The 16,574-nt window shown below is 42.8% G+C and overlaps 1 protein-coding gene across 7 annotated transcripts in view; it reads right to left on the reverse strand.

The window, feature by feature from the left end:
* RSPRY1 (ring finger and SPRY domain containing 1) overlaps window positions 1-16,574 on the reverse strand; it is a 39,875-nt gene that overhangs the window by 20,685 nt on the left and 2,616 nt on the right. For 2 of the 7 annotated variants that reach the window (XM_054840251.1, XM_054840253.1), the window contains exons 2-4: window positions 7,165-7,348; window positions 4,558-5,054; window positions 441-493 (exon numbers count right to left, since the gene is read on the reverse strand). In XM_054840251.1, coding sequence (XP_054696226.1) covers window positions 441-493; window positions 4,558-4,904 — 400 coding nt within the window. In that variant the 5' untranslated portion in view covers window positions 4,905-5,054; window positions 7,165-7,348. The other 5 variants (XM_054840252.1, XM_054840254.1, XM_054840250.1 and 2 more) reach the window with 5 other exon arrangements.

The raw sequence follows: 16,574 nt of genomic DNA on the forward strand, positions 1-16,574 counted from the left end.
CCTTAGGGATGAGGTTGGAACAACTACATCAATCAAGCAGAGGTCTACGGACAGCAAAAGCCAAGACAAAAAGTATGTGCTGTTTGCCAACAGTGGAGCACATGGGTTTAAACCACCTCTACATACGCGTATGGGTTGTTTCTGCCTTACTGCAAACGGACATTCTCTGTGGCTTACGGTTTAACGCCATTACAGTGTGTTTGCGGCCATCCGTTGGCTGCTCCTGGAGAGTTCACGTAGGAAGTTCAACAGAGTTCAAGAGACTGAGGCAAATGAGCCCAGTGAAGCTTCTGAAGGGCAGAACTACATTTTGGATCCCACATCCCTAGTGCTACAGCAGGTTGTACACATACTGCTAGTACGTATTTTTCTTCGCAAAGAAAAGAGGGGTTTTTTGCTTTGGAGTCACAACTGAAACGCCCAACACAGTGCCTTGATACCTGTTTCTGCCATTTCATGCAACGTGATCATTGAATAAGGAGGCTCCTGGTCACTGAAAGAGATATTACACAGGTCAAAATTTATGCATAACCATCAACACAATACACCAAATAAAATGATAACACACAGAAAATGAATCTAGTAAGTATTTAGCAAAAGGGAGTTACATAGGCTGCAGACTGCTAATGCTGTTTCCAGATCTGAAACACAGATGGGATTTGAGCCTTTTTCTGGCTTAAAGTAAACATCTGCATATCTACAATAGCTGATAAATGAAATGGTGATCCATATCTGCATGTCTAAAAGCTACACATAATGCTTAGGCTTAGTGCTATTCATTAGTGAGGTTCCTCAGAATATGTAACAAGAGACTGTATGTCCGAGGTCATGATGTGAACCAAGAGCAGTGCACAAGGGACACAGCTTAAACATGCTTTTTTCCCCCAGAAATTCTTTGTTAAGTATATAAATACATTAAAAATCCCCACAAACCTGAAAGGCAAGCCACCTAACACCATCACAGACTTCACACTCATTAACAAGAGCCATAAGAAATAGTTAAGGCAGTTTAACAGAAGATATTTAACCCAATTCCTTTTCCAATGTGAAAAACATGCAAAGTTCAATTAAATCAGTTCCCCAATCTAGTTTGCTAGAGCGATGGCAAGACCCGATGGCCAGTGCGTATCTGTTCATTTGAGCGGACACTGCCATGGAGAGCACCTAAAATAAGGTCTCAAAATCCTACTCAGTAACCGTCTCCAGATCCAGAAAAAGCTTGTGCAGCAGCACGTCCTAAAGGCTTTATTCAGCGCTACGGAGGCATTGTGAACTAACCCCAGGCTTACAATGATACGTGCCACACTCCATTTCTATCACACAATCCTGAAATGAAACCAGAAATGCTAAATACAGATGAATTTTTAGAAAGTTTCAACACCGATTAATCATGCAGATAATAAAGCTACCTAATTTGGAGGGATTAATTATAAAAAAAGAGGAAAAACTCAATTTTGACTAAAGATATATGATTAAAATACATTATTTTCTTACAAAAAAAATTAACACTCTTTTAAATATTTACACAAGAAAATGCTGAAGTTTAAACACATTTTTATATTGCCATAACATTGGAAACAAATATTCCCTCCTCACCTCCCCCCCCCCCCCATCTCTTTGCCCTTCTAGAAACTAATCTCCCCTGCAGGAAAAAGCAGTGCAATGATGCAAGCAGAATTACCTCAAGAGAAAGGATGTAAAGACTCAAAGAAAAAAAAAATACCATTAAGTACAAGTAAAGGCTACGATAAAGGAGGAGGAAATAGTTCGCAGCCAGATTTCTGATTCTGCCAGGGGTAGGAGGCGTTAGCAGTACGGGCACTGAGCAAAGGACAATTCTGTCCCACCGATTTCCCATTTTAACTACTTCATTTCCAAACATCCCCACCTTCCTCATTTGGGAACAAAACAGTCGTTTTGCTAATTTCTTAATTTGTAAGGCAGCACTTCATATAAACTCAAAAAATTAGTAAGTATTCTTCTGAAGCTAGGAAATGAAACTTAACTCCTGTCCTTCTAGAAAGGAGTTATCTCTAGGTATGGGAGGAAAAAGCAGTTGTCAGGTATGTTTTAGGTGTAAACTTTGGGATTTGATAAAAAACAAACAAACAAACCAACCCCAAAACAACCCATAAACAAGAAACCCCAAACAAACATCAAACAGGGAAAGCAACTGTTCATTGCAGATCACAGTATAGCAACTTAATTTACAATCCATCTCGATGTCCCAATCCATTAACTTCCAGTACAGAATTTGGAAAAAAAAATGTCAGAAAAAGTTTTGCTTTCCATTCTTTAGACTGCTATCTTTCCTTTTCCAGGTTGTACTATCACACTGAAGTCCATATTTCCGACCTCTTACTTATGTGGTTTCATTTTAGTTTGACTTTATTCTTGCACATTTTTTTGACATAAAGAGATTTGTCAGCTTCCCTACCATCTCCTTTAGTTGTGGTGTTTTCAAAACTGAAAAAATCAGGCTTTAGGGGAACAGGCAATAATGGAACATACTTACTCCTACAGTCTCTCACTCACACTGAAACCTGTGGTTTCCAAACATGGATTTTACTTTTTTTCCCAAGTGAGCATTCCTATTAATCTAAAAAGGGCTATCATTAGCTTCAAGTCTAGGAGAAAGACTCCTTACACATTTTTTCCAGACACATTTAGATAGTTTGCCTCATGAACAGACCCCTCCGTTATTCATAGCCGTAGGTCTTTGTCTTATCTGCAGGAACTTGTAATACATAGTAGATGTGTTATAAAACCAGCTGTGTCTTACCGACTGCCTTAATATCAAACAAGGAAACCAGTATACCAGTCCAGCCCACTTCTGAGCTCTCCAGGACAAGACAGACATTGCTATAGGGGAGCGTGTCTAGCCGAGAGTTTCCAAGATGGTTGAGGGCTGGAGAACGCGGCATAGAAGCAGAGGCAAGAGAAATTGGTTTGTTCATCCTTAAGGGGGGTAGTGGAAAGGGGGTGAAATCACATTGCTGTCTGCAACTACGTAATGGTAAAGGGTGGAAAGAGCTGGGGTCTTCTTGGAGGTGTACGGCAGCAGGACAAGAGGCAACAGGGATGTGTTGGAACATGGGAAATTCCAACTTTTAAAAATATTTACTTATTTAAACCATGGGGGTGGTCAAACAGTGGACCAGGGACCCAAAGAGGTGGAGAATCTCTATGTTCTGAAGATGTTCAACACTTGACTGTATAAGGCCCTGAGCCTCCTGCTAGACTTGGTTTTAAGCGGGAGGCTGGAGTGGATGAACGTCAAGAGGTCCTCTTCCAACCTGTGTGATTATGTGAGCCTAAGAAAGTATTTCACTGGAATCTGTATTAAAAAAAATACAGTCGCTTTCAGGAATTTGTCAGAAACAGGACTCCAGCACCAGTGAAATAATTCTGCTTATTGTCCCTCAGTAGCATAGGAAAGTGCTTACAAGATTACAAAACCGATTGCAAGACCCACAGGAACAGGATCAACTACGCACAAAAGCATTGTGAAACAGCTTAAGAAGCTGAACTTAGGGGAAAGGGGAAGGCATGTGCGATTAGGGAGAGACTCTCAAAAAAATTTGCCATGATCTTAACTTAATGATTTGAAGACAGACCACAAAATAAAACCAGTTAAAAAAACCCCTTAGATTTAAATGTTCATAAATAAATAAATATATATATATGTCCAGGTATTTCCATTTAAAGTATTTTACAGCAGGAAGGCAAACTCCTGCTCTGCAGGCACATTCCAGAGTAATGATGCAGGTATCTGAATCAAGGCTCACTTATCCTGAGCCTCATCCACCACTCAACCCCAGCTGTGATGCTACAATAGCATTTTTCCTTCTGGTTTGGCCTTCCCAACTCATAGCCTGCACCTAACCCAAAAGGGGATGAGCTAACTTAACGCATCATTTTGAAGGTCCTTTTAAAGCTTTGTAGAAAGCAACACAAAACTAAAAAAATAAGGATGAATCCATAAATATCCCCCACACCCTTAATGGATGCTTTGAGCATGCAAGGAATGCAATACTGGGATCATGAGTTGAACAGTCACAACATGCAGTCTTTAAAAAGTAGTCAGACTTATAACTGGAAAGAAAACCTCAGTCTGTTTATACAAGCTAACAAAGATCAAAGCTCTCCGTTTTGCTTAACCATTTCCAAAGCAGTAAATACAGCCTGAAAACAGAAATCTTATACAACAACCAATTTTTAGGATGAAAGTTCCCAAACTCTGGAGCGTTCATTGCTTCCTAAACTGGGTATCTATGCCAGGTAAGAAATACTGAGCACACTCCTCATCCCACCTGGGTGTAGGCCCATACAGGAACTGTGAGAAAGCTCCTCAGCTCCTGGAAGAGTCTGTACCTGGGCACTCAGGAGCTACTTCTATTACCTAGGAAAGGTGCTCCTCTCCTAAGCCTCCAGATGGAAACACGCGGCTGCTTCAGGGAGGGTCAGGTGTAGATCGGTGAGAGGATGGAGTCACAGTTTGAGAGAAGACAAGAACATTTTCATTCATGTTGAATGATTCCTTGAGGAGGTACTTACTTATCTACTAATGTCCGAATTACAGCCAGTGTGTCAAGTACTAGCCCATCCACATTCTGTTTTTTCCTTCTTGGTTCGTGAGGCCCTCGACCCCTCCTGGGTGGACGGACAGGGTCCCTTGGGTGGCTTCTTGCTTCAGGTACGTGTACTCTACTGTTCTCCGTTTGCCGACTCCGAGATTCCACGTTGTCTTCTGCTCCGCTGTCATCGCGGCAAACACACGAGTTTCCCATATTGCTAGCCCCCAAGGCTCCCAGTAAGCGGGGAATGTGGTGCTCTAGAGTCAACAGGAAACCTTGAAAAAGGCTTCTGCTAGCATAGAACACAACCAAAGCAACTACAATCATCTAGAAAGTTTTAAGAGTAGTGTTTGTGTGATCCTGAATTGTGATTTTTTTGCATTATAAGCGTTGCTACCAGCTGGAATGAATGGGAAGTTGGAGACTTAGTTTCCGATATAATCGGTTATAATACACATTGGTCATCCAGAAGGAGGTCTGAAAAAGCAAACCCAAAACAAGAGTCAGTGTTACTACTTCTAATGAATAACAGAATTCCTATTTTAGAAAACAGAATCAGTCTTGGTGGATAAAGCACCTCGGAAACGTAAGGTTTGTACCTGAAGTCTGTTGCAGGGAGGGGAGAGGAAGGAAGAGGAGGAGTAGGAAGTTCACTGGGGGAGTAGCTCCCGCCCACACACTCTTCCTTTCTACACTACCTATTATTTTCCAGCTCTTCCACGGGTTTTGGATGCAGAGGAACAACTTTGTCCCTAAATCTAGCATGCTGCTACCCTCTAAATGGTAAGTATTAACAGTTCCATTTGTTCTTTACCCTTCATAGAGACACGCTGCTCAAGCCACCCAAGTAAAGGCTGCACATTTAAGGTTCTCGTTTCACATCAGGAATATTCAGTATCATTTCCAGACAGACTCTACAATATTAAATTTAGACAGCGAACCGAGTGTTTAGTCCATCTGCACATAAACACATCTTTTTGGAATGTGCCCACATCAACTGGATTCTCACCCAAAGAAGCACCAAGTACCGACCCTGAAATAAACAGGAATTACAGACACCATTTTAATGCCTGTAAATCCAACTGGGATTTTGAAAGGAGTGTTTGCTGTGCAGGTTGTATGCTTGTTTGGATCTAGCGTCAAGCCACTCTTCCCTTTTTAGGAACCAAGACTGTTTCAGCCCTTCTTTTGTTCTTGATTCAAATGGTTTGGATCAAATACAGGCCCATTAGTAAGTGGGACTGTAGGACAGAATCACTGAACTGAGAATGCTAGCAAGAACAAAAGGTTTCAGACCCCTGCCTCGTTACAAGTTATTTTTCAAGCCACGGGGTATATTTCTATAGAACATTATATAAAGTCTCACTAAAATAAAGCCCTACAAAAGACAGCATTTCACTACTTACGCACATCAAGCATGCTAGAATAAATAACTTAAGACTAAACTCATGTTATTCTCTTAAGAATGAAGTTTAGCATTTAAGCTAGAAATTATGGTGAATATCCTGTAACAGGTTATTACTACTCTACAATTATTAAATAATCTATTTAACAGCTGATATGTAGCACCATAAAATTAAAAGAAAGTCAAAGACAGTTGCCTCCTTTCACATACGAAGCCACACCACGGAAGCCAAGTTGCAGCCGTGCAATTGCTGGCTGCCATGTGGGACAAGATCGTAACAACATTATTTGGGAAGCCAGGCACTGGCCATACGAGCAAGTCTCTGTGTGTGCAGCTGTCACTAGAAAAGCACCGCAAACGAGCTCTCACAGACTCTTCTGCAGTTTGAAGTATACCTTATCTTCTTTTAGGACAGTGAAAAGTTCAGTATTAAGAAATTAACTGAAAGCTAACTAGGAAAAAAAAAAAAAAAAATCCCTCAAGGGATATTAATTACAGAAAAATACAAGATCTTGACTTCTTGAAGAAATTCCTAAACCACAAATCATTAAAAGGGTTTCAGCATCACAACACACTTGCCTGACTCTCTAAGCAGTTTGACCAGAAGACGAGGTGGGACACCAGGCTCTGGAGTCCTTCCATCTGAGCCAGTACAGCTGTTAGCGTCTCTGTCAGCAAGTCAAAAGTAGATGCGAGGGTGCCAATACAGATTGCACAGAATTCGGTAAGATCACAACTGGTTCAAATGATTTTCAAAGGGTGTGGGAGGCAGTTGTTGAATTTGGGAATTATTTTTGTTGGTTTTTTTTCTTTTTTTAAAAAAAAAGAGCTAGTTATGTTAAATGCAAAACATGTCTTCCTAAGGAAAAAAAAATGCATGTATTTATGAATCCCTATCATTTAAGGGCATTTTAGTAACATAATACTCAATACTAAAACTGTTACAGATTTAGAATCTGAATTAAGCTGTTCTGTAGCTTACGAAAATGTTAAGACAGTGATCTACCTTGTCATCAAAAGGAGTATGGAAAAATTGTATTTTAGGGATTAGCAATGAGTTAGAACCTACCTAAGGAAACAAAAATAGACATAAGTCAAGATTAAAACTGATTATTGAAACCTAGATTTTCCTGGTTGACAACTTAAAGCACGATTAAAACCGAGCGATTATGGTCGACTCACCCTCAAGTGTGTTTGGTTCAGGAACAGTTGGGCTTCTGAAAGCGCTGTAGCAGAAGTGGACTGCACTTCTTCAGGGCACAGACGCAGCTGTATCGGGAAGAGCAGGACTCTAAGCCTTTATCGTGGGCAGTGAGTCATAATGGGTGACTCTGCTTTCACTTTTGGGAACTATGCCGAAGGGTCCCTGAAGACAGATGGAAAAGAAAGAACAATTCACTGGGAAACTGCCTCCAAGGCAGCCGTACGCCACCTCCTCCCTACACCCACCATGCCATCAAGCCAGGCTGTTATTTTCAGCCACGTTCAGCCTTTACGGGGGAAGTTCTCTCAAGGCTTCAAAAACCATTTTGCCACCTACTAGGTTTAGGACTATACACGGCTACAGAAAACCCAAGCTGTTTTTACAGCCTTGGTATTCCAGAGCCCATAGCACCAAGTGCAGAGCAGTGACCGACTCCTCCCCTCAAATTACTGCTTACAGGAGGAAGAAGGGAAGCAATAATATCTGCTCCAGATCACCCTCAAGGAGGGACAGCTGAAAAGAAAAGCAAGAACACTATAAAAGTTGATTAGATGAAGGGAAGAGAGAAATGACAGGATAAACTCCCCTTATTAACTAAAGAGCCGAGTTTGACAGTGTTCGCTTGGCTGTCGCTTACTGTCACGTACAAGGAGTTCATTGTCAAGCCCCAAACAAACTGACAGGCTCAATAATTAGGAACATAAGGTAGAAGAGATCACTACGGATCCGCCTCGCAAACCAGCTTGTCTGGAGAGAGTACGAATGCATGAAGAGAGGGTCTGGAGTGCAAAGGAAAAGCTTTGTCAGAAAAATAGTTTAAACCAGTGATGTACTAGATTGCAATTGAGCTGGCGTATTTAAGGACAGCTTTACAACGTTATAATGAACCGTGACTTTAGCATTAGGCTGCCAGTGGCCATCCCGACTCCCTCGCTCTCACTGCTGAGGTGAAGAGGACGGAGACATCAAACTTCAGGTCAGCTGCAGGATGGAACGGGGAAATACAGCAGAGAGGGGAGCTGCAAGCAAGGAGAGTGATCAATTCTGCTTCTGTCCAAACTCAGAGACCTCAGTGACACAACCAACACACAAAACCAAAAGCACTTTGTACACCATGAAAGGTGAAATATATTATTGTTTCAATACGAGGTAACAATCTCTGCATTCAGAGATGGAAAGAAATTTTAAAATTTAACCTCAAGCCTAATTTTTGCAAATCCCTGCTCTCAGCAAAACCTGGACACAAAAATATGGGGGGGTTTAATCCCAAAACCACTTGCAAATATTGTGGGAATAAAAGAGAAAGGTTTGGTTTTTTTAAAAAAACCCCTTTGTCTAAAAGAAGAAGAAAATTCAAGGAGCAGAACAAGCATATCACAACAGCAGTATCGGGATAGCCCAAGAAAAGCCTCCTGTCCCACCTGGCAGCAGATACTTACAGCCGTGCATACCTGCAAGCGTACGATCACAGACAAAGAGGCTCTTTCCCAGTGCGCTCACCTGAGAGTCAATAGCTCCGTCTCCTGAGACAAAGGCTGCATGCTTGTTTTGCCGTTAAAACACAGTGAAAAAAAAGAACTAATCTTTCATAATCCATTTGAATTCTGTTTCAGTAGTTACGCAGCTAAGTCTCTGCAACTGCTTTTAAAATTTAGCAGTCTTCCATTATAAGGCCGTGACCAATCGTTAATCAAAGTGTACTAGTTTTCTTAAAAATTATGCTATTGGAGAATTTAGTATGGCGTGTGACTCTTACCTTTTGTGTTCTAACATCACCTCAAAACACACTTTAACCCAAATACGTTATGAGCTAACGGCTAAGATTCACCTAAGCACCAGCACAAGAGAAAGAACAAGTTTCCCTGGAAGGCGGCTGGAACAGAACCCCATTGCCTCCCATCAGGGCTACAATGACACGGTGCAAACACCATTTTCTTAAACAACTAGTGCAAGTCAAAGCAGAACTGAAAGTCTTCAGATGAAGCAACTGTGCACGAAAACACCAGCACAAACTAAGCTACAGGATGGAAAGAAAACAGGTCCTCCATGTTAAAAGCTGTGACCGCTTTCCCTGCGATTAGCCCGATTTTGTGTCATTCAGCTACACTGCAAAGTGTGCCTGAAAGCCCCATCCCATCAGCTTTGCACTCGCCCAAGGAATATTTTTTGGCAAATTTAGGAAGTGATAAGACTATGAAAGCTGTTCACAACAGCAGCCAGATTTGTAAAAGTGATAACACTTTTACTTTACTTTGAAATGGTATTTTAATAAGAGCTTGACCACACATTTTTAAGTGCAAGAAATGACGACGGCAGCAGCCCATACCGGCTTTTCAACAGGCAGGATTGTCCGTTTACTCTAAATTCTGACCATCGAATGTTACTTTGGGATGCAGGACTATGAAATTGCCAAACATATGATCAAAATCTAAGTTTTTCTTCTATAAGAAGTACCTGGCACCAATACATCTCTCTCTGAACAGATCCTGCAGGAACAGCAGAGAACGGCAGTGCGTGACACCTCCTTCTTCACACCAGAGAGCACCTGCAGGACACCCGCCGAACGGCCGCCCCGGATCCCGGAGGGTTAAGACTAGTGTCAAAACTCGATGGGAAACAGCATTTACTGGCATCTTCAGGACAAAGCCATCACCACGGTCATTTGAGCTGGACGCTTTCCCTGCGGAGGAGAACAGCGGGGGCACTGCCGGAGCCTTGCGGCGGCAGCCTCCCATGTCCCCACGCTCCTCCACCATCCCCGCCACAGCAAAGCTGCTTTCCTGGCTGGCCCAAGCACACGTGCGGATGCACGAAGGAGTTGCACGCTGCACAGAGTGACCAACCTGCCGCAGCAGGAAGTCCAAGTGGGAAAGATGAAATCATCAGCCATTGAGACGAATGCTATTTGAGTGGACCTGCACCTGCCTGGCAACGCAGATGCCTGGCCTACCCAAGGGAGGTCTCCTCTCGATCACCCGACGGAGCACGCCAATGGAGAAGTCAGCTCCAAGTGGCATTAGGCTCATTTTCTCTGCAATACGCAGCCCAAGAGTCGGTGATTCATCCCCTCAAATATTCAGTTACAGCCAACCATAATACTGTCTCATGATGGAAAATGCCTCTCCTTTCTATGAAATGGAGTGCATTGCCAGGCAAACAAAAAACCCTCATGCACATAAGTGAGTAGAGAGGGTTTCAGCTGCTAGAACCACTTTTCCAGTTTCTGCCACTGGTACAAGAGTTAGACCAGCGATTTCTCCTCTCAATAGCAGAGTAACGCGGGAGCTCAGTCAGCAAACCATGCTGTAAAGTTGACAGTTTTTCGAATGCAAAACTGAGAGTTTTGGGCAGCAGCTTCCTATTAAGGAGATAAAATAATTAGAAATATTTCCTCAGCATTTTTTTCCCAAAGAAATGATGCTCCTAAAAAGGAAGAGATGGAAATACTTGTGATGGCAGTCGGATGAAAAGTTCAAACTACCACAAGGAGGAAACAGCTATGAATTGCTGCAAGATAATCAACTTTGATACAGGAATAAGAGAGGGAAGAAGCCTGTTTGCAACTACAAGCTCTTATAAGATGGAGAGGGTATCAGCTTTGAAATGATCGGGGTAGGTGATGAAACCCAAGAATTTCCAGTAAATTAAATACAATTATAACATGAAATTGAAACTCTCTCAGGAGATCGCATTGAGACCTGAGGTCAACCTCCCAACTGTACGACTTGTGCAACTAAAGAGAAAGAGCTACTTGGTGTCCAACGTGGCCACCACGCAGCACACTGCAAGAAGTGGACCGCAGGCTTCAGAAGGAGCCAGTAAATGCTGTGCCAGTTCTTTTGCATGTAGTAACCAAACATTATCTTGTGTAATCTGAAGCAAACCCCTAATTCAACTCTATTTTCTTAAAAAAATATCCCAGAGGGTTAAGACTAGTGTCAAAACTCAATGGGAAACAGCATTTACTGGCATGCAGTGTGTCATCATCCGCAGGACAAAGCCATTGCCACGGTCGTTTGCTTTCTCGCTGTAGTAAGAGCACCCCAAACTGGAAGCAGACTGACCTTGAGCATGCCTGCTTCACAGAAAGCAAGAGGGACTGATCACGTTTCCAAACTTTCCGGCTTCTGCCCAAGCGCTTGTCAGTGAAAACCCCCAGGGTTGTGCAGGGCTTACACAAAAAAAACGAGCTTTAACCCTGTAGTTTTCTCTGGGTAATTCTAGCTTTGTCAGAAACACAGAGAAGTTGAAGGATCTGATCTCTTCTTCGCCTTGATGTGATAATAGTCAGGGAGAAAGAAGAAGCAGATACTAACTACCACCACAGTAGTTTCTTTTTCTGTAGACTGACGATGAAAGTCAGATTTTATAGTCACCTGAACATTGCATTTTTACTTCTCTTAAGTCTATTTTTAAGCTGGTAGAGGAAGGCTGAAATTGCAACATGGATTTAAAGTGTTTTTCACTTTCTCACTTAAACTAGTGTCTCTGAAGTAGGCCTGGTAAAGACACACCTGCCCTGCCCAGGTTTTCCCTTTCCTCTGGATGCAGCGACACCAGCGCTCAGGGCTCCTCAAGCATCGCAGACTGTTCTGCTACAGCTCTTTCTGAAAGAGAAACTGAAGCATTTACCATCTCCTAGTTTCCCCATCTCAGAGTTCATCATTTCTCATCTCATGAGCATTTTGGTGGAACTGTCCTTTGTACTGTGACCTTCAGAAAACCTCAGCTCTGCTTTAACGCTTTAAACGTCTAAACCACCCATGCAACACCGGTATCAGTCAGCGGAACAGGACTTCCCCATTCCCTTCTCCCCAAACTACAGACAAGTCATTACGTTTCTTTTCAGAGACAAAGCCATGCTTTCAGGCAGATGAATACGCATCTGAGATAATGATCTTTTTTAAGAGATAGCGGTATCTGACAGCTCCGGGGAAGCTGAACGAGACTTGCCTCCAGCAGGCTGACGTGGCAGAGCTGAACGAGCTCAGCAGTTGCCCAAGGAGCAGAGTGTAACGCACTGCTTCAGAAGCGGCAGGAAGATAAGGATAACGCCCCGCAGATGGCAGGGAACGCTAATCCTACAAACTGAAGGGATACAAGCACACGAAATAAAGTTGATTAGCTATACCATGTTAGGTTTTGGCACAGACATTCATTCAGAGGCTTATACATAAATCCTTCGGTTAATGCAAGTTAATCTTCCTTGTGGCCCTGAAAGTTACAGACGTTATGGACAATAAACAAATTCGCTAAGTTTTGACAAAATACATTCAAGATACCAGGATTCAAAATTGGGAAAAGAAAAAAAAAAAAAGGACCAAGAAATTCCAGAACAGACAGTACTGGGAGGAAAGTGTGGACTCTTTGGGTACCAAGCAGAGGTGCAGAATTGCAAAGAAACAACACAAAAAACCCCCCACAACGCATTTTTCTATAAAGCTTTTTCTAGTAAATTTAATAATAGCCCATTTTAGAAAGGATAGGGCTTTACCTGTATTACTATCCAGAAACCAATGAAAGAGTTCTCCTAAATTACAGGAAGATCAACTCATTGTAGTAAACTGCAGTAATACATACGTAGTTTAAAGCACCTCATACATTAACAAAAGATAAACTACAGAAGCATTTTGAGGGACGACTCAAGAGACCGAGCAGCTCAAACAGGCACACAGTGTAGTCCTGCCATGGGAACCAGATCTAGGCTAGCACAGAGGCACCTGAGTGACCGCACTGGGGGCGATGGAAAGACGCTACAAGCAGGGACTGCAGGAAGCAGGGGCAGATTCTTGTCAGCAAACCACTGCCTTTGTGTAACAGAGCCCAAATGGTGAAATCCCGGAGTTGTGCTGTTTCTTGTCTGTCAACTAATCTTAATGCTTTTGTTTCTCCAGTTTGTCAGAGCTGGGCTCATTTTCAAAGGAAGGTTAGGTACAGAACTACTCTGTAGAAGGCAGAGCAGCCTCCTGCTGTAGACCACAGAAAGGAGCCCAGCTAGCTGGCATGACTAAGCTATTATGAATGCATAAAATACACTGAAAACAGTTTTGGATGTGTGAAAGATTTTGATAACATTGGTGAAAAATTCAGCGATGCCTCAGTTGGAAGCTCGCGTTGTCGGCTGTCTGACAACTGCCTCGGAGAGCAAAGCACAGAGCAGACGATGTCTAGACCCTCCCATTCTCAGCCTCACCAAATTTGTCATTTCGTGACACTGGTTATCATCTCGAACACGAAAAACCTAACAGCACAGCAGGAAACAGGCTGAAGAAAGTTCCACTTGTTAATTCAAACAGCATCAGAGGATGGTCCGATCTTTTGGTGCCTGTAGCCAAGAGCCAGTTTCGTGACCTTCCTTGCCACCCATGGAAAGCCAGCAGCTCCTTCTTTGCTAGCCTCAGTTCGGGACTGCAAGAGATGTCCTTCTGATTCTCTTTCCCCTGGTAAATGGATACAACACCTGCTCAGAAGACTGCCATCCAAGTCAAATATAACATGTAGGTCACTAGGTTAGCAAACCTGCCTCAGGCACTCACGGGAAGCGTGATCCCCAGTGCAGGGCTTCCAGAGCTGAAGTCTACAGAACTTGGTGCACAGCTCTGGGCAGGGCACTAGAGCCCCTTATCTCACCTATTAAAGAGAAAAGACAAACAAAAACCCCACAAGAACCCAACTTCGTTTCTCCCCATTTGTCTCTTCTGGTTCTGCCTTGCAGACCTTTCCTGTCTGCCCTGCTACAGGAAAACATGCTGCCGGAGAGATCCTGGTGTTGAGTAGGTGACCACGTGTAACAAGTACTTCTGTCAACAGCACAGCTGGGGACTCCAGGTCTCACAGGTATCCTTGCTCCTACCACTGAGCTGTAGTATTTTATTTTTTTTATAGTGTTTTAAGGCATCCACCTGTATGAAGAAACTCAGAGGAAGTTGGTCAGTGGGTTTTGGAGCTCCATGGCCAAGGAGAGGAAGGGGACTGACTGACAGATAACTCAGACCAGCGCAGGTGGGTTAGGACGTGGCACAGAGACAGGCGTGTACGTCTTTCACAAGGCGGTCTAAAAGCGGTTTAAATGAGAGCATGTACCCATTCTAGTTTGTTATGGCTGCACATCAAGAGAGGAGGAAAGCTTAAGAACAATTTAAGAAGCTTTCACAAGCCTGTAATATCAGGAACACAGAGTCACGGTCACCTGGGGCTTCTCCCAAATAACTTTGTGAGGAATTTCAGGAGAATTAAGATTAAACTCTTTTGATAACGATATTTAGATACTACTTCACTAAAAGTTCCAGAGGGGTAAAAGCTCTAAAGAGAGAACTCACCCATTGTTCAATTTTATTTTTTTTTTTTTTATAAATCTTTCACTCTAGGGTGACCAGTGTTTGAGTGCAAACACACACATCATTCTTCCTTCACCATTAGGTGAATGTTTTTAAAAGCAGCGAAGAATTCTAAGCTTTCTCCATGCCACCAGACAGCCTTGCTTTTAGGAATAAAAAAAGAACATCAATATATCTGCTGGATTTTTTTTTTTTTTTTGAGATCACTTTCTAGCATGTCCCACTGTCTCCAGAAAGGTATAAAATACAGATGAGCGGCACAGCCTCCTGGCATGTAGTTCACCTACTGTCCTCTAACCTATGATTCAATCTAGATTCCTACCAGTTTGTGCACATGCACCGAAGCAAGCAATCCAAGAAGCCACGCCAATACTTCAAATCAAGATGTCCTCAACTCTGGTCCTTTTCCTCGTGTCCAGCAAAATGCTCAGATATTCAGAAGCTTAAAGCAAAAGCGAAGCACTTCTTATAGCAAAAAAGCCTTAAAAAGGGAGAAAAATAACTACAGTTGCAAGTAATTCTCCAAGGGACAGATGTATCAGGATAAGGATGGATTTCTTGTGACTGATCACGGCGACTCACTGAACCCCTGGCAATAAATACACATTAATAATGATGAGCAGCACCTCAAGCCCAGACTTTGAATCAGCGAGCATCCCTACCGAATGGGCAAAACCCACCAAACAGACAAAGTTCCCATGGCAGAGCTGGGTAAAGGTCTGAAGCACAAGTTGGCCACAACAGTGGTAGATCAGGGTACCCGACCACCGCAAGCACAGCTGAAGAGATCATGATGCATTGGTCAGTCACACAACCTAGTGAACCATGCATGAATATTTGACTTATATTAGACCTCAGCGACATGATGATGAATAGAAGAGGAAATAAAGACCACGCAGGCACTGCCACGCCACGCCAACCTTACAGTCACCGCATACCAAGTGGGAAGGGAAAACAAAAATGTATTGTCAGGACACGAGGAAATGCAGAGCACAAAATGACACAACACAGTTCTAACGAGATACTTGAAAGACAACGAATGCCAGCACAGCACCTCTGCCTGCGCTACTTTAAAGCGAGGAATAAATTCAAAGTCCACTGAGCAATCATAAGCTCAGGAGAGGAAAAAAACTCACCCCAAAACCAAACAGTTTAAAATGCTGAGCACAACATACTGACAGCGGAGCAGAACGGGATGAGCTTCATCACGCTAGCTTGCCTTCCAGTTACTACAAGGTGACAGCATTTGAGCTGGCTGCCTCTGCGTCAAGAGGGAAACCTAACGGTGCACATGACGGGCTCTGCTCCATTTTGTGAGGATACCACCACACATCTGAGTGATTTAGAGACCAATAGGAGACATTTCAAAATACAATACATTATCAGCTAGGGGAGATACTGATGTGAAAGGAGATTTGAACAAAGAAGCCTAAAGAGTAACAGGCCAGTAAGCATTCCATGACAAAACTGCCACCTTTATCACTAACTTACTGCTTAGGCTCCCTTCTATTCCTTAATTTTAACAAACAAGCAAAAAGCTTGAGGGAAATGGACTTTGATATCACCTGACAGAGTATGAGAGATGTCCTACTTTATAGGAGGGAACCAAAATATTGTAAGTAATCTATTCCAGCCCATCCAGGAGGCTCACAGCAAATGAAACATGCTGAAAGCCAAGAGCTCCAATGTGAAAATACTGAAAACATACCAAGGAAAAGCACTGAGAAGTTGTGCAGAAAACCATCGCATCCCTTCCAAGAGAAAAAACGAGCATTAAGAAAGGCACAGAACAAGATAACTGTGAGATTAAGGGAGACACTGAGCGATCACTGAATTAAGAAGCCAGAGATTAGGGTACTGGAGTGGCTAACGTAAAGTGTTGTAGTCAAACTCCACGTACAGGAGGCTGAAGCTAAATGAAAAGGAAAATTAAAGACTTCAAGGAAACCAATAACCCCACCTACCTGGGAGCACATACTGATATGACAGCTAAGATAAGGGAGGCGTGTGGACTAGCTGAATTAGATATATAAGCAATCTAAGAGTAGGTA

The sequence above is a fragment of the Grus americana genome, chromosome 13 (genome assembly GCF_028858705.1).
Source record: "Grus americana isolate bGruAme1 chromosome 13, bGruAme1.mat, whole genome shotgun sequence".
Taxonomy (NCBI): domain Eukaryota; kingdom Metazoa; phylum Chordata; class Aves; order Gruiformes; family Gruidae; genus Grus; species Grus americana.